Genomic DNA, 21,454 nt, shown 5'->3' with positions numbered 1-21,454 from the left:
TGAGGTACCTGGGTTTGATACCTGTTTCTGGCTCCTCACTCCAGCCCGGGAGGCAACAAGTGATAGTTAAGTGATTGGGTTTCAGTCGGCACACCGGGTTCTAGTCCCGGTTGGGGCGCCGGATTCTGTCCCGGTTGCCCCTCTTCCAGGCCAGCTCTCTGCTGTGGCCCGGGAAGGCAGTGGAGGATGGCCCAAGTGCTTGGGCCCTGCACCCGCATGGGAGACCAGGAGAAGCACCTGGCTCCTGGCTTCGGATCAGCACAATGCGCCGGCTGCAGCGGCCATTGGAGAGTGAACCAACGGCAAAAAGGAAGACCTTTCTCTCTGTCTCTCTCACTATCCACTCTGCCTGGCAAAAAAAAAAAAAAAAAAGGACTACTTTCATCATGAAATATATAAAAATGGCGGGCAGGTGTTGTGGCACAGCGAGTTAAGCCACTGCTCGGGACAGCTGCATTCCATATCAGAGTGCCCATTTGAGTACCTATTGGCTACTCCATGCTTCCAGTTCAACTTTGGCTACTGCACCCGGGAGGCAGCAGATGATAGCCTGTGTGCTTGGGTCCCTGCCACCCACGTGGGAGACCCAGGTGGAGTTCCTGGCTGCTGGCTTCGGCCTGGCCCAATTCCAGCTGTTGTGGGCATTTGGGGAGTGAATCAGAGGATGAAGATCTCTCTGTGTGTTTGTCTTTCTCTCTCTGCCTTTCAAATAAAAAAAATAAATAAAAATTAAAACATAGTGAAAGGAACCCTCCTGCACATCAAAAATATTTTCAACATTCATGATAAAGGGCTAATATTCTGGTTAGAAAGAGTACACTTGCCATCAGACACCAGCTCCAGGAAGATAATATGCAAACAAGGAAATAAGATGTTATATGTGCAAGAATAGTGAAAAAAGCTTCAATATTAATGGAAATCACAGAATGCAAATTAAAATGAGAAAGAAGAATGGCTATTATCCAAAAATCAAAAAATAATAAATGCTGGTGAGGATGTGGGGGAAAAGGTAACATAATACATAATACGTAATACCATATGACCCAGCCATTCCACTCCTGGGAATATACCCAAAGGAAATGGAATCAGTTGTATATGAAAGAGTTATCAGTCCCCTCATGTTTAAAGCAGCTCAGGGGCTGGTGCTGTGGCGCACGGGGTTAACGCCCTGGCCTGAAGTGCCGGCATCCCATATGGATGCCAGTTCTAGTCCCAACTGCTCCTCTTCTGAACCAGCTCTTTGCTATGGCCTGGGATAGCAGTAGAAGATGGCCCAAGTCCTTGGGCCCCTGCACCCACATAGAGACCCGGAAGAAGCTCCTGGCTCCTGGCTTTGGATTGTCGCAGCTCCAGCCGTTGTGGCCATCTGGAGAGTAAACCAGCGGATGGAAGACCTCTCTCTCTGTCTCTACCTCTCTTTATAATGCTGGCTTGCAAATAAATAAAATAAATCTTAAAAAAAAAAAAAAGCAGCTCAACAATAGCTAAGATATCCATCAACTGATGTCTGGATAAAGAAATTGTGGTGTATATAAATGATGGAATACTACTCAATGATAAAAAAGAATGAAATCCTGTCTTTTGCAACAAAATGGATGCAACTGGAGACCATTATGCTCAATAATGAAATAAAACAGTCCCACAAAGACAAATATCATGTATTTTTCCTGGTTTGTGATAGCTAATATTTAGAATAAAAAAGAATGTAATGCATATGAGCAAAATTGACATTTTGAGATTTGATATTATTTATAGCCCTTATCTATACTCTTGAGGAACAGTGGTTTTTCTACATACTACTTATTGAATCCTTTATTTAGTGAAGGATTAAGCTTGTGATTATAATGTAAATTGAAAGCATGTGATTGTAAGAATTAAAAATAAGAAAGGAAGGAGGAGGGAGAGTAAGGTGGGAAGTTTCATTATGCTCTTAGAAACCGTATATATGAAATACATGAAATATATTGTCATATAAATAAAAAAATCTTTAAGTGAAACAAAAAAACAGAAAACAGGAAGAGATCCTCCTTTTTGCTTAACAAATTAGTAAAGGCTTAAAAAAAGAAAGAAAGGAAAGGTGACGCCCAGGGTGGGCGAAGGTGCAAAAACGCAGGGCTCAGTAGTGAGAGTGCATTTTCATAAAGCCATTCTGTACAGTGGCTTTCCTCATTGGCCAGGGACCCCTGTGGCTCCCTGAGAGCTTTCCAGGGATCTATTTTCATAATAATACTACCACGGCATTTGCCCTGTTCACTCTCATTCTCTCACTGGCATAGAGTACAGTTTCCAGAGGCTACATGATTTGTGATACATAAACAGAGGGTGCAGAAACAGACATGAGACTCAGCTCCAACATACTCTATGGCCAGACATTAAAGAGGTTTGCCAAAATGTAAAATAATGCTATTTTTCTTACTAAATATTTTTGTTTTGGAAAACAGCTATTTTAAATAAAAATATATCATATATAAGTATTTAATGGGCTTATTAGTTATTAATTATATTTAACTAAAATAGTATATATTTATATAATATATATTTTATATGGAAATATTTTAAAGTTTTCTGTGCTTTAATTTCCAAGACAGTTAATATAAATGGAAATAACCAATATAGGGGCCGGTGTTATGGTGCAGTGGGTTAACACTCTGGCCTGAAGCACCGGCATCCCATATGGGCACCGGTTCGAGACCCGGCTGCTCCACTTCCCATCCAGCTCTCTGCTATGGCCTGGGAAAGCAATAGAAGATGGCCCAAGTACTTGGGCCCCTGCACCCACATGGGAGACCTGAAAAAAGCTCCTGGCTCCTGGCTTTGGATCTGTGCAGCTCCAGCCTTTGCGGCCATCTGGAGAGTGAACCAGCGGATAGAAGAACTCTCTCTCTCTCTGCCTCTCCTTCTCTCTCTGTGTAACTCTTTCTAATAAATAAGTAAATATTTAAAAAAAGAAATAAATAACCAATATAAACAAAACCTCTCTCAGGATTCTCTAATTTTTATTTTTTTAAAATATTGACTTGAAAGGCAAAGTGACGGGGAAAGAGGAAAGATGGAGAGAGAGAGACCTACCATCTTCTGGTTCATTCCCCAAACGTCCACAATAGCTGGGGCTGGGCCAGGCTGAAGCCAGGACCCAGAAACTCAATCTGGGTCTCCTGATGGAAGGCAGGGAATAAAGGACTTGACCATCATGCACTGCTTCCCAGGCATATTAGCAGGGAGCTGGATGGGAAGAAAGTGGCTGGGACTCCAACTTGCCTGATAGCGGATATCAGCAGCCCCAGTAGTGTTTAACTCCCTGAGCCACGATGGCCATGCCCATCAATGATTTTTGAGACTGTTAAAGTAGTCCTAAGACCAAAAGGTTTGAGAACTGATGCCATACAGTGAATGGTAACACATGCCTCAAGCCTTGACTGCCCTTCAGCTTGGCATTTCCTCTTTGGAATAATTCATCCTAACAACCAGAGATGTAGCTTAAGAAATATTTGTAAGTATATTCATCATACTATTATCTAAGACAGCAAAATTTAAAATGACTTAAAGATCCATAAATAGGGGATACGTTAAGTAAATTACATTAATGTTATGGAGTATACATGGCTAACAAAGAAATAGCATTATAAAATTGTAGTTCTTATCGTAGTGAAAATGTTCACAATTTATTAAGTTAAAAAACAGGGCCGGCGCCGTGGCTTAACAGGCTAATCCTCTGCCTTGCGGCACCGGCACACCGGGTTCTAGTCCTGGTTGGGGTGCCGGATTCTATCCTGGTTGCCCCTCTTCCAGGCCAGCTCTCTGCTATGGCCCGGGAAGGCAGTGGAGGATGGCCCAAGTGCTTGGGCCCTGCACCTGCATGGGAGACCAGGAGAAGCACCTGGCTCCTGGCTCCGGATCAGCACGATGCGCCGGCCTCAGCGGCCATTGGAGGGTGAACCAACGGCAAAAGGAAGACCTTTCTCTCTGTCTCTCTCTCTCACTATCCACTATGCCTGTCAAAAAAAAAAAAAAAAAAGAAATTAAAAACAAACAAACAAACAAACAGGATATGTGCTGGCGCTGCGGCTCAATAGGCTAATCCTCCACCTTGCGGCGCCGGCATACCGGGTTCTAGTCCCGGTCGGGGCACCAGATTCTGTCCCGGTTGCCCCTCTTCCAGGCCAGCTCTCTGCTGTGGCCAGGGAGTGCAGTGGAGGATGGCCCAAGTGCTTGGGCCCTGCACCCCATGGGAGACCAGGAGAAGCACCTGGCTCCTGCCTTTGGATCAGAACGGTGCGCCGGCCACAGCGTGCCGGCCGCAGTGGCCATTGGAGGGTGAACCAATGGCAAAAGGAAGACCTTTCTCTCTCTCTCTCTCTCTCTCTCTCTCTCTCTCTCTCTCACTGTCCACTCTGCCTGTCAAAAAATAAAAAATAAATAAACAAACAAACAAAAAAACAGGATATGCTAGAGGTCAATGTTTGGCACAGCCCCTAGGACGCTGGTCGGGATGCCCACATCCTGTGTTAAGGTGCCTGGTTTGAGTCCCAGCTGTGTTTCAAATTCCAGTTTCCTACCAACCAGCACCCTAGGAGGCAGCAGATGAGGGCTCAAGTGCTTGGGTCGCTGTCACTCATTTGGGAGACCCTGGCTACTGTGGGCATTTGGGATGTGAACCAGCAGATGGATGATCTCTGTCTCTCTGACTTTCAAATATAATGAAAATAAATTAAAGCATAGAATACAATAAAAGGATTTTTTTAAAAAAATGTACAACTGGATACCCATATACAAAATAATAAATTTGGACTTGTCCAGCATATACTAAAATTAACTCAAAATGGATCAAAGACCTAAACCCAAGGTCACCAAGATTTATACTGATGTTTTCTTCTAAAATTTTATAGTGTAAGAGCTGGGACTATAAAAATCTTAGAAGAAAACATCAGTATAAATCTTCATGACCTTGCATTAGACAATTGTTCCTCAGATGTGACAACAAAAGCACAAGAAACCAAAAAAAAAAAAAAAAAAAAAAAAAAGAAAGAAAAAAGAAAAAATAAATTGGGCTTCATCAAAATGAAAAACTTTTGTGCTTCAAAGGATACAATGAAGAAACTTAAAAGACAATCCACAGAATGGGAGAAAATATTTGCAAATTATAAATCGATAAGGTCCCTAGTATATGAAGAACCCTTACAAACCAACAGTAAAAAGAAAACCCAGTTTTCTCAATGGGCAAAGGATTTGAAAAGATTTTTCTCCAAGAAGACATATAAATGAATGGCCAATAAGTAAACGGGAAGATGTTCAACTAGGAAATGCAAGTTAAAACTTCATTTCACACTCACCAGGATGGCTATTGTGAAAAATGAAGGAAGGGAGGGACGGAGGGAGGAAGAAAGGAAAGGAAGAAAAAGAATTGTATTGTCAAAGTATTGTCAAAAATGTGGAAAACTGAGGGGCCGGTGCTGTAGCGTAGCTGGTAAAGCCACCACCTGTGATGGTATCCCATGTGGGCGCCGGTTTGAATCCCATTCCTGCTGCTTTATTTTCGATCCAGCTCCCTGCTAATGGCCTGGGGAAGCAGTGGAAGATGGGTCAGGTGCTTGGGCCCCTGCACCCTTGTGAGAGACCCAGAAGCTCTTGGCTCCTGGCTTTGGCCTGGCCCACCCTTGGCCATTGCAGCCATTTGGGGAGTGAACCAGTGGATGGAAGATCTCTCTTTCTTTGTCTCTCCTTCCCTCTCTCTGTAACTCTGCCTTTCAAATAAATATAAGATGACTCTTTAAAAAAAAAAAAAAAAGAAAGAAAGAAAGAGAACACAATGTGGAGAGCTGGAACCCTCATACATTGCTGGTGGGACTGTAAAATAATTCAACCACCGTGAAAACAGTTTGGCAGGTTCCTCAAAAAGTTAGACACACACTTAACGGCAAGCCCATGCCTACACCCCAGAGAAATGAGAGCATATTCGGACATGGATGTTTGTAGCAGCATTATTCATAATGGCTCAAAGGGAGAAACAGTCCCAGGGTCCATCAGCCCTTGGAGGGATGAACCATAATGGGATGTGGTCGTATCCTGCTTTCTACACACTGTGTACTGCATGACCGTACCATATTTGAATGAGTATCTTCAGCCACAAGAAGCAAAGAAGTACTGACACCTGCTACAGCATGGATGAATATGTAAAAACCTTATGCTAAAAGAGAGCAGCCAGAAATAAAAGGCTACGTAGGGCACAATTCCACGCACAGGAAATGTCCAGAACAAGCAATGTCATTAAGACAGAAAATAGATTAGTGCTTGGCAGGGGCGCGAGGGTGGAACCTGGAGGTGAGGAAGTTCAGGGAGTGACTCGTGACAGGTACAGGGCTTTCTTTTGGGGGTAATGAAAATGGTCTAAGAGAGTGGTGATGATAATACAACTTTGTGCATATGCTAAAACCCACTAAAGATGTACTTTTAAAATGGTGGATTTTATGAATGGAATCTCATTAAAAAGAAAACAGAGCATATATAAATGAGTGTGTGGCATAGGACCCCATTTTAAAGAGGGGCTGGCACTGTGGCATAGAGAGTTAAGTCACTGCCTGCAACACTGGCATCCCATGAGGGTGCCGGCTTGAGGTTCAAGGCCTGGCTGCTCTTATTCCAATCCAGCTCCCTGATAATGCACCTGGAAAAACTGTGAACTATGGCCCAAGTGTTTGGGCCCCTGCCATCCATGTAGGAGACCTAGATGGAGTTCCAGGCTCCTGGTTTTGGCCTGGCTCAGCCTGGCTGTTGTGTTCATTTGGGGAGTGAACCAAAGGATGGAAGCACTCTCTCTCTCTCTCTCTCTCTCTTTCAAATAAATAAATTAATTAAAAAAGAGTAGTATGACCTAGTGTATTTGTGTAAAACAAGGGATAAAGGATAGTAATGCTAACAATATTGATTTCCATGTGTACTACACATTCATATGTGTTCTGGAAAAACACATATTGCTTTCTTAATAGAAAAGTTTGGCAAGAAAAGTTACTACAGACAAAATAAAACTGTGTGCAGACTGTTCATTTAGGCTCTCCCAGGGGCAGTTTTTCTAGCCTAGACAGTCCAAAAAAGTGGTTAAGACAGCAGCTTGGGAGCCCCACTGCTGGTAGCCAAAAAATGGCCTTGCTGCTGACTATCTGTAACCTGGGACATGTGACTTCATAGCCGTGGGCCTCAACTTTCTCACCTGTAAAGTGGCATCAACCACATACGGACTTCACAGAGCCGTGAGAAACCAGTGAGTTAGTTCATCTGGGTGCTTGCAGCAGCGCCTCGCACACTGTGCATAAGCAGTTGATGGGTGTCAGTCATTCCTGGAGACGCTGCTGGGGGCCTCCCTGAGGCCTGTCAGGAACCCGGTAGTGCTTGCTGTCATAGCAATGCAGTGGCCTCAGCCCCCAGCCAAGGTCACTCAGCCTGGGGGCAAATGTCTGGAGGAGTAATCAGCCTGGCCTGGCCTCCCCTAGGGGAGGAGAAGGTCGCAGCCACTTGCGCTGTGCCCTCAGAGGCCCTGAGGACCGGAAAGGGCTTGGCTGTGCTTTGAGGACTAGTGATGCTGGCTGCTGGTGTGGTGCTTTCCACTTTCTCTTCTCCTGTTCCCCACCAGGTCTCGAGTGACAGGCATGATCTAGAGATCTCTCTAGAGTGCCTTCCTTTCTGCTTCCTCCTCAACCGAGCACCCACTGGTAGTACCCAAATGCTAAGCTGGGCCCCGGCTCACTGCCGGGTTTTGTTAACTTCTGCTTTTCTCTCCTCAATGGTTCACAGTGGCCTGTGGGTCACAGTCAGCCCTAAGGCGGGGCGGGAATGGATACCCACAAAGGCAGGGAGACAATCACGATCATCCCCCCAGCACTCTCAGATGAATGACTGAGCCCCACAAAGAGAGACCCACTTGTCTGAGACCACCCAGGGGACCGACGCCAGAGCCAGGCCTCCAGATCCTCCGGTGATTGGTGATAGTAGTAGTTGATGCTCCAATTAGGAGCCCCCGGACCCCAGGCAGGCAAGGGGGAGGGGCGCAGCCAGGGGCAGAATGAGAAACAGGTATGTCCAAACAGAACGACTTTTCGGGGAACTGCAAGTGTTTCTGCTTGGAAGGCTGGAGGCAGCCAAGAGACTGGCAGGGAACAGATCTGGAGAGAGCAGTGTCCGCAGTGCTGGAAAGCTCAGACCTTTAGACTCTGGGTGGGAGAGAGGAGGTCAGATTTTAATTTCAGGAAGCCCCCCAGGTAGCCGGGTTAGGCAAGGTGACGGGAGACTTGATAGTGAAAGGCTTCTCCTGGTACTGCCTCATTGGTAGGAGTGGCAGGCCTGGGCATATACGTGGCTTACCACTGGGGGTAGCCAACAGTAGCAAACCCAAGCTCTTGCTGAATATGGCTTCCTTGGCAGGTCAGAGAGCAGGTAGCTGCTCTGGGGGAACCCACGAGTGGTGAGCCCAAACTGCCAGCCGGCAGGGGTGGGGGGCGTGGGTGGTGTACATGTGTGCGCGTGCACTATGTAAGCACATGCATGTTGGGTGGGACAAGGGCACGGGTGGGGGCTGGAGGCAGCTGAGCCTTCTAAGCCCATGACACAAACTTCTGTGACTGCGAACCTGTCCAGGCTCCTTCCGACTGTGGCAGTGTCTGTGGCCTAACATCAGGTAGGGGGAATGGGCCTGTGAAGAGAAGCATAGCAGGTGCCCAAAGACAAGGGAAAATGTGTGGAGCTCTGACCCGCACCACCTGATAGGAGTGGGGATAAAGTGGGATAAATCCCAGAGGCCACGCTCACTGCTCCAAGAACTTCTCCCATTCAGGCCTCTCTTGCTGTATTTTTAACCTTCAGCCTCCTAGTAGCTCCTTATTATCTGCCTTTCCCCTCACTCTTCCTTCAGGTTTTTCCCTCTTTCTTTCCCTCCACCGCACCAAGTATCTGCGCGGTCCACACCCTGTCTCCACTTCCTTACCTCCCAGGCCCTCCTCCTCTCTGCAATCTGGCTTCCCCCAACACTTACAATATTGTTCCTCAGGCATACCCATTCCATTGACACTGTCTTCCCTGGTGTTCCTTTGGTCTCCCAAATGACTGGGGGGAGGATTAAACAAAACTATGAAAATTTAGTTTTTAAAATTTAAATGTGAACATTTCACTTTTTGTTTTATATTGTGGGTATCTAGAATTCTGCTTGTATGTAAACAAGCATAATGATTGGTATACATATATAGAATTTATAAACATGTAATAAGGGTCCAGGTCAAAGGCTTATTATTGAAGGTGTGTACCTCAGAAAACATTTGGAGAGCCGTGGTTTTCAGAATGAAGCTCAAAGCCTCTATTATGCCAGTCAAGGCTGTTGATAATTTAGTCTCAAATGACTTTGTGCCTTCTTCTGGCTACTTTTCCTCCCTTTACCACGTGTCCTGCTCTAACTGCAATCAGCTACTAGACATTTTCCACGTGTACCATAGCATCACAGGGTCTAAGTGTTTTGCACATTGTAGGTGATCAGTCTGTTCAACTCTTCAGCATTATCAGCACTCTAGCACCCCTGCATCTTCCCCCTTTGGCTTCTCTCCACTGCTTCAACTGTTCCTTTGGTCTTCTTTACCGCCTGTCCCCTCCTGTGTTCATTCTACAAATATCTACTGAGCCCGTCTGTTCCAGGCAGTAGATTACAGTCACCAAGACAACTAGGTCCCTGGCCCAAGGAGATACCTCGAAACTCAATCTCAACCTCCTCTCCCCCCCTTACTCATCTGGCTCCATGTCACTCTCACTTCCCTATAGCTTCTCTCCCATTTCTTGCTACTGGGTAAATTCTACTTCCACATATGTCACCATGCTCTCCCTTCTGCCATCTTTTCTGACCACCGCACCCACTTTCAGGCTCTCTTACTGTCACTGGCCCCTTTGTACTGCATTCCTATTGATCTCACTTTCCAACCCATCTTAGGGCTTGCTGCTTCTTCATGTAGTTTTCTTAAAAAACATTTTTAAGCTGACACATTAACAGACTTACACATTTATGGGGTAGAGTGTGACATTCCAATAGATACACTATGTGTAAAGATCAGATCAGGGTAATTTGCATATTCATCACCTCATTTATCACTTGTGTTAGGAATTGAGGTAGTGTTCTAATAGCTGTTCCTGTCATTTCTCTTCAAGCTGAAATTGACCTTTTGCCTTTTAGCCTTAACTATTTAAAAAATTTACACCGTTGCTCCTTTAAGAGGTGTTGGTGGGAGCAGGTTGAGGAAAATTTGAGGCCTCCTGTCCAGTGGGGGCATAAACCGCCTGACCTGACAAGTTTCAGCAACTCTTTAGACTATCTGGCTTGGTGTCTGAGAGTTCAAGCTCATTGTCTACCCTTGCCCTGCTTTGTGTTCACTGATTCCAGCAGACACTGTACCCACTTCTGTCTTTAAGCCCGCCCCCCACCTGTCTCCAGCCCTCAGCCAACTCTTCCCTCAGCTCAGCATTTAACATGCATTGTTTGGTTCCCTAAAAATTATGGTATCTCTTGTGGAGATATTCTGGTCAACCCCCATGACCCCCAAGTGGCCTTTTGTAAAGCCTATCAACGTTTACTGTGCTCTGAGCACTGCTCTGCTTTAGAGGGGCTCACAGGCCCAGGAAAGTGGCCGAGTCAAATGTGAATGCACGTCTAATTCCAGAATGGGGGCTCCTGTCAGCGACTGCCTGCCTGACCCCATGGTGGGTGTGTAGACTGGCAGACCCCAACCTTACCTCCAGGGGCTCCCAGAACCAAGCCTGTAGCTGAGGAGGAAGGAGCAGCCGTCCGGTAGAGAAGCCTCAACAAAACATTTACGGGATAACACTCTCCCCTCCCTCAGGAATTCCGCTTTGCCCTTAGTGATCTCCCGCAGAGCCTGGGTTTGAACTTCCCATCTTGGAACCTAATTGTCTATGGTCTTGCTTGTTTCTAGTATTGGCTTTGCTTAGCAAAAACTCTTCTTTCTTCAGACCCAGCCTAGTCTCTGAGGGGTGGACTAGACTGCCAGGCCTTCCCAGCAAGATCTCCCTCATCCACTTTTACAGAGACCAGCAGCCCTCAAACCTTAGTCCCTCAGGGTCTTTGGCTAAAAACGAAGCTCTGTGACTAGTTTTGGGATGGGCACCAGGAAGCCACATTTCTAACACCCAGGTCATTTTTAGGTTGTGGTCAATGGATGTCTATATTCCTGCCCCATTTAGGCAGGATTATTTCCTGCCATGATTCTCGAGCACTGCACACAGCTGAAGAATTAGAAACTGGGCCTCTTTTGTTTCTGGATACACCACTTGGCAGGTGTAGTAACAGCCTGACAGGCTGCTTGCCACAGGTGCATGTTCCACGTGTGTCCCACATGCTCCTGATGTGCAACCAAAGACCCCTGGTTCCCCACCACCAGCCTGCAGCTGTTGCCCTCCTCCCACCCCAGCCCACGGCCTTGGCCTCCCTCCCTCCCTCCCCACCCACCCACCCCTTCCCTTCCCTCCCCTCCCCCCTCAGTTTTTTTGTTGTTGTTCCTGGCTAAGTTTTTCATGTGAGATGGGGGGTAGGGAGACTGGCTAGAGGGCGAGGGCGCTCTGCCAGTCATCGGAGGTCCTACTGAATGGGCACTTTCTCCATCAGAGAAAACCTGCTTTGCTACCAGAGAAATGGGCAGAGGCCTCTCTCTGGAACTTGGGAGATGTCACTGGGGGTGGGGGTGGGGCAAAACAGCCCGAAGCAGGCCCAACCTGCCTGGGGTTCCTTTGTTGCCGCACCGAGGGAATGGAATCTTACCCATAAGGTGAGAAGAGCTGGAGAGAATGACCGCGGCCCGGCCCCCCCTTCTCCCGCTTCCCTCCAAACACCTACCGCTAAAAGGGGAAGAAAAAAAAGCACCAACAAAGAGTTTAAGATAGCAATTCCCAGCTTTTTCAAATATGAAGCATATTTTAACCAATCCATTTTTAATTCTTAAATTCTTGACGTTACAGAACTAAACTGAAATTTATTAACATTCCACTCTTACATTTCTTATCGACAAACAGAAATAAAATTCATGAGCCAAAAAACCCAAAACAAAACTAAAAACAGGGAAAAGCTTATAAAACTAAATATGGATCCCAGCATTAACAGCTGAACAGAGAATGTGATTTTTAAATTCTTAGCGGATGATAAAGTGTAGAAACTGAACACTTACAAATTATTTAAAACCTGGAATCACTGACCAGAAATTACACAGTTGGATCATGGGAAAACAGCAGAAAGGGGTTATGAGTGAACCTACACTGTTCTAGCTGCACCCCATGCCCTTCTCAGAGGAAAGCCTGGCATTGATTAGATACTGGGCCAGACTAATACTGGCAGCAGAGCCAGTGATAGTAACCTGCCTACCAGAAGAGCCTTCCACTGGGTTGGCAATTTTGATCTGGGCCCCCGACATCTGGCGGATCTCATTAATGTTGGCGCCTTGGCGCCCGATTATGCAGCCAATTAAGTTATTTGGAATGGTGAGTTCATGGGTGGTTTGAGTAGATGCATCCAAACTTGCCCAATAGCCTTTCACCTCTGGAGAGCTGGAGTCAATTCCGGCGAATCCGGTCCCGCCGTGCATCATGGCAAAGTGAGACTGTTGTCTTGCCACCTGGTTCAGCTTGGCCAGATCGAGCGGAGAAATGGTGTGTTGTCCTTGAATCGAGTAGGCATCTAGAGGTGGTCCCTCCAGGTCATGGGTGGCGTGGGGGTAGCCCGCAGCGTCGCTGCAGCGATCTTGGCCGCCCGCGCAGATGACCGGAGAGCTGGCCGGCATGGGCTGGTACGGAATGGTCATGACTCTCCCTTGCGGAGACTGGGAGAGCGTCTCCAGCATGACCAGGCAGATCTGCTTGACACACTCGGTGACAGACTGCGGCACGCCCGCGATGGTGATGGCCCGCTCGGTCGAGTTGGGCAGCATATCCCCCGCCACCTGGACCTGGGCCCCCGTGCTCTCGCGGATCTCTTTGATCTTACACCCGCCTTTCCCGATCAGGGAGCCGCACTGGGTGGCCGGCACCACCAGCCGCAGGGTGACCGGGGGCCGGCTGGCCGCCGTGCTGTTGGTCATGGAGCTGTTGATATCTTCCTCCAGCTTGTCGATGATCATAGCGAATGCCTTGAAGATGGCATTAGTGGGGCCGGTCAGAGTGATGATTCGCTCCGGACAATTCCCCTCCGAGATGTTGATCCGCGCGCCACTCTCCTCGCGGATCCTCTTAACCGACTCCCCTTTCTTCCCAATGATGCTTCCTACTTCCTTTCCGTGCATAAGAAGCCGAATGGTGAGAGTCACATTTAGTCCGCTTTCAGTCACACCGGCATCCATGGCGAGCGGCGGGCGGCGTTCGGGGGAGTTGGGCTCGTTACGTGGTCAAGTCTTTGGTGGCTGGCGGGGGGAGGGGAGGTGTAGGCCCAAAACTGCCGGCGCGAGGCGAGCGAGGGCCGCGGGAGCGAGCGGGCGCGGGCGGGAGGCCGCGGCGTCGTCGCAGGGGCGGGCGGCGGCGGCGGAGGGGGCGAGCGGGGCCGGGAGCGGCGGGCGGGCGGGTGGGCGAGGGCGCGGCGGTGGCGACTCCGGCGGCAGCCTCGGCGGTCTGGGCGGGGCGGGAAGCCCGCTTTCAACCCCGCGTACCCTCTGACCCCGGAAGTGCTTGCTGCGCAGGACCCCTTGAAAAAAAATGAGGACCCGTGGTTTTTAGGTCACAAGATTGCGCCAAGCCCCACGCGGTACTTAAAAAAAAAAAAATTAACGCTGCGGTAGTGACAATAAAGCACACGGGGAACGGAAAGTGTGAGTCCGGCAAAGTTTTAAAATGACCGTGAATTTTATTAACGCTAACGGCACCGGAGGATGACTGGAAATATTGGTGTTGTGTATGAAGGACATGCTTTATTTTTCTGCCCTAGCAAAGGAGTTTTCTGTCCGGAGCGACACGGGCAGCCCTGGCGGTAACTGCAGGCAGCTGCCGGGACGCCGCGGGTTTAAAACGTGCGCGTGAGGTGGCCAGGGCGCGTGCGCGAGGGTGGGGGCGACGGGAGGGGCCGCTGCTGTCTTCCGGGGGGGAGGGGCGGCGAGGCGAGGCTGGAGGGGCGGGCGCGGGCGGGCACGTGGGGGCCTTTCGTCCCCGGCGTCCGGGCGCCCCGCTCCAGCCCCCACCCCTGTCCCAGCCCCGCGGCGGCGGCCGGTGAGCCGAAAGGCCGAAGCCCACCCCCGCCGCGGCCTGAGTCTGGGCTCTGCGGACCGTTTGTAGGGCATACTGGAAACGTGGCCTTAAAAAAAGAATGGCGTCCATTTACATAATGCTTTGTTTGCATTTTGCAACTTTCTGTCGGTGAAACCCGCAGAAACCCCTCCTCCTGCCCTTGTGTCGTTTCCACCGCAGCAGCCTCGTCAGACACTGAAACAATGGTGTGGTTCTGTCCTGAGCGGGCGCTGACGAGGGCTTCGGGGGGTTTCTGCGCCTTCTGCGCGCGGCCCACGCCCGCGAGGCTGCCTTGCAGCCCGTTCCGTTCCGCGCGGCCGCCGCGCCCCGCTTCTCCGGGGGCGGCCCCCGGCGGCGGCGCCCGCCATCTTGGGCAGCTTCTCCTGCCGTTGCTTGCGCAAAGGAAATGTCGCTCGAGACGCTGGCGCGTCCGAGTTAGGGTTTTTGCCCCCTGCCTTTCTTCCTCTGGCTAAGCCGGACGAGGAAAGACGGTGTGCGCCGCGTTCATCAAGAGACCTCAGGGAAAAAGACTAACGTAGCGCGCCACCGCGCCCCCCTTCCCCACGCGGGCGGCCGCCATGTTTTCTGAACACAAAATGGCGACACGTGGCCTCGATCCGTCGCCAACGAGAAATCGGGGTGGGCCCGAAAGCTCTAGAATGCGCACCCCCGCCCTGGGCCCTCCCCGCGCCGCTGGTCTTATGACCGCTCGGGATGAAGTCCCGCAGGCTGGTCCGACGCTTGGTGGACCGATTTTAACGAGTTCCCCACCCTCTTTAACTGGAACAGGGAACGCAAATAGCTCCGAAATGTGGGCACAGTATTGATCCTATCGCTTTAAAAATTTTTGTTAGTGGATAATAGGGCGCAGTACCCTGAAATAATTTGTGAACCGCAACGATGCTCCCCCAGTACCAAAGCATTTAGAAATCAGTGTTTTAAGGAATGACGTGGGAAATTTCTGCTTTGCTGGGCTTCCTGGTACAGGCTCATGTGCGGATTTAAAAAGCTGCTTCTAAAAAACGATTTAACTTCCCTGAAGAGAGTAGGTCGTCTGGCTTTTTCACAGGCCCGCTGCCCAGTGAACCTCAATTGACCACAAGTGGTGTTCACTCAATCTAAAAGATTTAGACATTTATTGTGATCCTATGCTAGGTATTTTATCATACCATTTTTTACCACGATCTTCTGAGGTAGATATTGTTATCTCTGTCTCTCTCTTTTTTTTAACAGAGGAAGATACAAACCTAGAAACATGAAGGGTTTAATTCAAGGTCACACAGTGTCGGGCATGGAATCCAGACCTGATTTTCTTCCTGGTGAGCACAACATTTCTAGATTTTACTATAAACCAGGCTTTTAGAATTTAAATGCTATTTTAAAACGTTTAGGCAAGTGTTGAAGAAACCTGTCAGGTAGCCTTTAGATGTGACCAAGCCTGTGTTTGTGTCTGCCTGGGGGCTCCCAGTTTTCCTAGTGTGAGTGACACCCATAGCGGGCTCCAGTGCCATTTTATGAGGTGTTTGGGAGAGGATAGAGAAGTGGAAGTGATTCAGCGCTGCCCAGGAGTCTCAGGTATTTGTCACTCTGGCCTTGTCTGTGGCACATTTGAGTCTACCTGGCGGGGGACACACACACACACACACACATGACAGGACAATTATCTGTGTGATTCACTTGCTTTACTCAGGGGCTGGACTCCCGCCTTCCCCACCCCAGTGACCTAACCAGGTGAAAATAAATTATTTCATTCTGGTGCCAAGCCTCCATTTCTCTGCAAATATTGACAGAGCATGACAGATAATTCAGAGCCTGTGGACCCTTCCATGTAATGCATGGCTAGTGGATGTGTCCCCACGGAGCTCTGCTTCCACTGGTGTCAGACACAGAAGATTTTTTTTTGCTTTTAATGTACGTTAATATCATATGTCAGGTTTCCCAAAGTGCTTTCACATTATTTTGTATAACTCCACAAACAATTTTAATAGATAAGGACGTAACAGCAACAGTGATTGTAATTGTGTTCATTGTGTAGAAGTGCTCACTGTGTGCTGGGCATGGTTCTAAGCTTCCTTCTGTGCATTAATTCATTGACTCGCATTTCTAGAAGCAATTTCTAAATGCTATAAGAAATTTAAATTTACAGCATGACTTACACACACATCAGAAACAGTACTTGCCTGTAATGTATCTGGTAATTTCTGTTCTTTCTCTATAAAAAAAAAGGGGGGGCATAGTATAACTAGAGTTGTTAAAAACTCGTTTGTAGGTTGTGACTGCTATATAGTTTCAATCCTTACAGAACCTCAAAATGGGCAGTGATGTTATTTTCATTTATGGAAGCACAGAAAGGTGAAGGAATTTGTCCATAGTCACAGATGAGTGTGAATGTAATTAAACTTTTTGCTTCAAAATAAACTTATCTTTTAATTCCAGTTTTCACAAAGTTTTTGAAATACTCCTGTTAGCAAGTGGTAAAGCAAGGATTTGAATCTAGGCAGTCTGAGTCCAGATACTACCTTTGTTTGTTTTATTAAAGATTTATTTGTTTATTTGAAAGGCAAAGTGAGGGAGAGGGAGAGACACAGAGAGCTTATATACCCTAGTTCACTCCCAGATGCCACAACGATCAGGGCTAGGCCAGGCTGAAATCAGGAGCCAGCACTCCATCCAGATCTCTTATGTGATTGCTAGGAACCCAAGTACTTGGGCCATCATCTACTGCCTTCTAGTTAGCAGGAAGCTGAATCCTGGAGCGTGGAGCAGTGGGGACTTGAATCAGCCACTCCGATGATTTGAGATGTAGGCATCCCAAGAGGCTGCAGCTTAACCCACTGCACCACAGCAGCTGCCCCCAGCGACTACATAGCTAACCACTAAGCTAAATGTGGACTCTGCAGAGGACCTTGTCTTGTCGGGAGACAGAACAGATTAGGAAACTTAACAAATCAGTGAATAGTAAAGACTCAGGAGACAACAACAAAGGTCATTGGATGTAATCAAGCAGTATCCGGATTCAAAACATTCTGGTACTCTGAAACTACTTCTTTAGCTTCTCTACAGAAATTTCAGCTGTTAGATCTTTCTTCCCAGGACTGCCCTTTTAAGCTTTTTTTCTGCCTGAAATATTGGTATATTTCCTCTTCCTTGAGTGCATTTAGGACTCAGTGTACCTCCTTAGCACAGTGTTCTCTCTCCCAGATACTCCTGCTCCCCTAGCACGCAGCCCCCTCTCCGCTGTGGCCCCATTTGCTGTTGATTACATTGTAAGGTGTCTGGTGTCAGTAGTGTGTCATTCACGCTACAGGTGCCGTGGGTGATGCTGTGATCTGACGGGGAGATGCTGGACTTCGGAACCTAGGCTCTGGACCCTAACCCCAGTTCTGCCACTGCCTGGCTCTGCCTCTTACAGAGCCTAGTCTGTCTATCTGGACCTTAGGTTTCCCTTCTGTAAAACCAGAGATTAAACCATTTCTAAGGCCCCTTCTAATGCTGACCAAGGATGATGTAAATATATTTACTCACTTTTGGCAAATTCTCCACTCCCTCCCTCAGACCTGCGCTATCTTGTGGATTATGTGAGTTCTACACCACTCGTTTTATTGATGGAAGCCACTGAGATACAGGACAACTGACTGAGAGTCGCTGCCCCACCCTTGGAGCCTCACGCATGACTCTTCTCCCGCTCGAGGGACCACAGGTTGGTTAAGGGTTTAACAAGACTGGGAAGGTGAGTCAGAATTGGACTTTGGAAGTAGAACCACAGGATTTATACACAGGAATCGTTTTTGTTTCCTCTTACAGTAATGTTAGTAAGTTACATAAAACTTTTCACAGTGACTTCACATTACTTGTTTAATCATCACAGACAATTTGGCCAGTAAATTTATTCCTGCTTTATGAAAGAGCCACCTTGGCCGGCGCCGTGGCTCAATAGGCTAATCCTCTGCCTTGCGGCACCGGCACACCGGGTTCTAGTCCCGGTTGGGGCGCCGGATTCTGTCCCGGTTGCCCCTCTTCCAGGCCAGCTCTCTGTTGTGGTCCGGGAGTGCAGTGGAGGATGGCCCAAGTCCTTGGGCCCTGCACCCGCATGGGAGACCAGGAGAAGCACCTGGCTCATGGCTTCGGATCAGCGCGATGTGCCGGCCGCAGCGCACCGGCCGCGGTGGCCATTGGAGGGTGAACCAACGGCAAAGGAAGACCTTTCTCTCTGTCTCTCTCTCTCTCACTGTCCACTTTGCCTGTCAAAAAAAAAAAAAAAAAAAAAAAAAAGCGCCACCTTTGGGGGGGTCAGAAGAGTGAAATGACTTCCCTGAGTTTACACAGCTTGTTAGGATCTCAGCAGGGTCTCCTGACTCCTACTTGTGGATTGTTTTTTCCTTGGTTTCTGATGCGTGTGGCATGGGCTTTGATGCATAGATAACTTTACCTTCAACTCAAAGAGCTTGCCAGCCAGTAACTTTTTTTTTGGTCCTAAAACTTCCAATCCAGTTACCCTAGGCTTCTGACTCTTAGTTTAAGAAAATCTGTTGTCCCTGTCTCTGTTGTCTCTGTGTTTATGTGTTTGAGAAAGGGTGGGGATGATTCTTCAGAGAGCTTAAATTCCCTAGGAGTAAAGGCCTCTTTTCTTTTTTAAAAAGATTTGTTAGAAAGTTATAGAGAGAGAGAGGGAGGGACATCTGCTTCCATTTTGCTGATTCACTTCCCAGATGGTTCGATAGCCAGAGCTGGGCCAGGAAGCCAGGAGGTTCTCAGGGTCTCTCATGTGCGTGGCAGAGACTCAAACACTTGGGCCATCTTCCACGGCTTTTCCCAGGCCATTTTCGGGGAGCTGGATCAGAAGTAGAGCAGCTGAGACATAAACCAGTGCCGTTCTGGGATGCTGGCTTCACAGGCAGTGGCTTTACCCTGAATGCCAGAACGCGGGGTTGGGGGCATATTTCTTTTGTTTAACTTATTTGACACAACATCTGTACTATAGTTATTTAAGTGTTCCCTACCAAAATGCAGCAGTAAAATAAGTTTCATTTTTCTCTTCTCCTTCAGACTTACCAACCTACTTCTCTGTTATTTAAAATAATACTAAATTGAGAAGGTCTTTTCCCTATTACTTTCTAGGCTACTGTAGCCTAATTTGATCTTAAGACCTGATGACCCTGCACTGCTGTTAATGGGGTCACTTCTTGGTTCCCTGAGAATCACTAGATTGATGTCTATTGTAGCAACGATACAAAGATACAGCAACATCCTTGGCCCAGATGCTCCCAATTGGGCAAAGCAGTGTCTGTGGATTTTCCATGGTACTCCTGCCTGAAATAAGGCACGGGGAAAGGAGTGCAAACAAAGGCTAAAGGAAAAAATGAGAACAAACTGCAAATAAGTATATAAAATGGGAGGGGGCCGGCGCCGCGGCTCAATAGGCTAATCCTCCGCCTTGCAGTGCCAGCACACAGGGTTCTAGTCCAGGTCAGGGCGCTGGATTCTGTCCCGGTTGCCCCTCTTCCAGGCCAGCTCTCTGCTATGGCCCAGGAGTGTAGTGGAGGATGGCCCAAGGGCTTGGGCCCTGCAGCCCATGGGAGACCAGGATAAGCACCTGGCTCCTGGCTTCGGATCAGTGTGGTGCGCCGGCCGCAGCGCACCGGCTGCAGCGGCCATTGGAGAGTGAACCAACGGCAAAAAGGAAGACCTTTCTCTCTGTCTCTCTCTCTCTCTCTCACTCTCTCTCACTGTCCACTCTGCCTGTCAAAAAAATAAATAAGTAAGAAAAGAAAAGAAAAGAAAATGGGGGGGGGTATTAAAAAAGGCAAAGAGCTAAAAGATGAGGGTAGAGAAAAGAGGAAAATGCAGGATCAGTAGAAAGAAAGTGAAGAGAACAATATGGAGGTCCAGTACCCACTGTGATGCGAGAGACATAGGCTGCTAGTCTTGGCAGCTGGCGGGATAATTCCTGAGCTCAACCAGGTAGCATGTACTTCCCCTGTTTATCCTCTATTTCCAGTCTCAAGGAGATTGGGAAGTTTCTTTGTTTTGTTGTCAACTGCGATGTGGTCAGATACCAGTAATTTTAAGATTAGCCTAAGTTCAGGTAGATTATTATGGAAGATAAGTTAGAAAAATCACAAAATACGGGGCTGGTGCTTTGGCGCAGCGGGTTAGCGTCCTGGCCTGAAGTGCTGGCATCCCATATGGTTCAAGTCCTGGCTGCTCCACTTCCAATCCAACTCTCTGCTGTGGCCTGGGAAAGCAGAAGGTGGCCCAAGTCCTTGGGCCCCTGCACCCACGTGGGAGACCCAGAAGAAGCTCCTGGCTTTGGATTGGCACAGCTCCAGCTGTTGTGGCCAATTGGGTAGTGAACCTGTGAATGGAAGACCTCTCTCTTCTCTGCCTCTCCTCTCTCTGTGTAACTCTGACTTTCAAATAAATAAATAAATCTTTAAAAGAAAAGAAAAGAAAAATCACAGAATAGGACTGGCGTTGTGGTGCACTGGGTTAAACTGCCGCCAGTTTAATGCTGGCATCTCATTTAAACACTATTTGTGTCCTGGTTGCTCCACTTCTAATCCAGCTCCCTGCTAGTGGCCTGGGAAAAGCAGCGGAGGATGGCCCAAGTACTTGGGCCCCTGCCACCCATGTGGGAGACTGGATGGAGTTTCTGGCTCCTGGCCTCCATCTGGCTGTTGAAGCCATTTGGGGAACAAACCAGAGGATGGAAGATCATTTCTGTATAACTTTGCCCTTCAAACAGAAAGAGCTTCCTGCCTGTGCCATGGTGCAGTGGATTAATCCTCTGTCTGTGGTGCTGGCATCCCATGTGGGCGCCAGTTCAAGTCCCGGCTGCTCCTCTTCCCATCCAGCTCTCTGCTATGGCCTGGGAAGGCAGTGGAGGATGGCCCAAGTCTTTGGGCCCCTGCACCCACGAGGGAGACCTGGAAGAGGCTCCTGGCTCTTGGCTTCTGATTGACACAGCTCTGGCCGTTGTAGCCGTTTGGGGGGTCAACCATCAGAAGGAAGACCTTTCGCTTTGTCTCTCCCTCTCACTCTCAATAACTCTACCTCTCAAATAAATAAATAAATAAATAAAATTTAAAAAAAAAGAAAAAAAAAAAGAGCAAGCTTTCTCTGCTGGTTTGCTTCTCAAATGGCCACAATGGCCAGAGCTGAGCCAGTCTGAAGCCAGGAGCCAGGAGCTTCTTCTGGGTGCAAGGAACCAAGCATT

The 21,454-nt window shown here is 48.2% G+C and overlaps 1 protein-coding gene across 1 annotated transcript; it reads right to left on the bottom strand.

Annotated features, from left to right (window-relative positions):
- Positions 1–11,909: 11,909 nt before the first annotated feature.
- On the bottom strand, positions 11,910–13,532 carry PCBP1 (poly(rC) binding protein 1). Its single transcript, XM_062209591.1, has one exon. The coding sequence runs from the start codon at positions 13,362–13,364 to the stop codon at positions 12,294–12,296; it is 1,071 nt and encodes a 356-aa protein (XP_062065575.1). The 5' UTR covers positions 13,365–13,532; the 3' UTR covers positions 11,910–12,293.
- Between the last annotated feature and the right edge of the window lie 7,922 nt (positions 13,533–21,454).

Source organism: Lepus europaeus, chromosome 13, assembly GCF_033115175.1.
Source record: "Lepus europaeus isolate LE1 chromosome 13, mLepTim1.pri, whole genome shotgun sequence".
In the NCBI taxonomy this organism is placed as follows: domain Eukaryota; kingdom Metazoa; phylum Chordata; class Mammalia; order Lagomorpha; family Leporidae; genus Lepus; species Lepus europaeus.
Note: the sequence above shows the minus strand (reverse complement) of the source record. Positions and strands in the feature narration are given on the sequence as shown.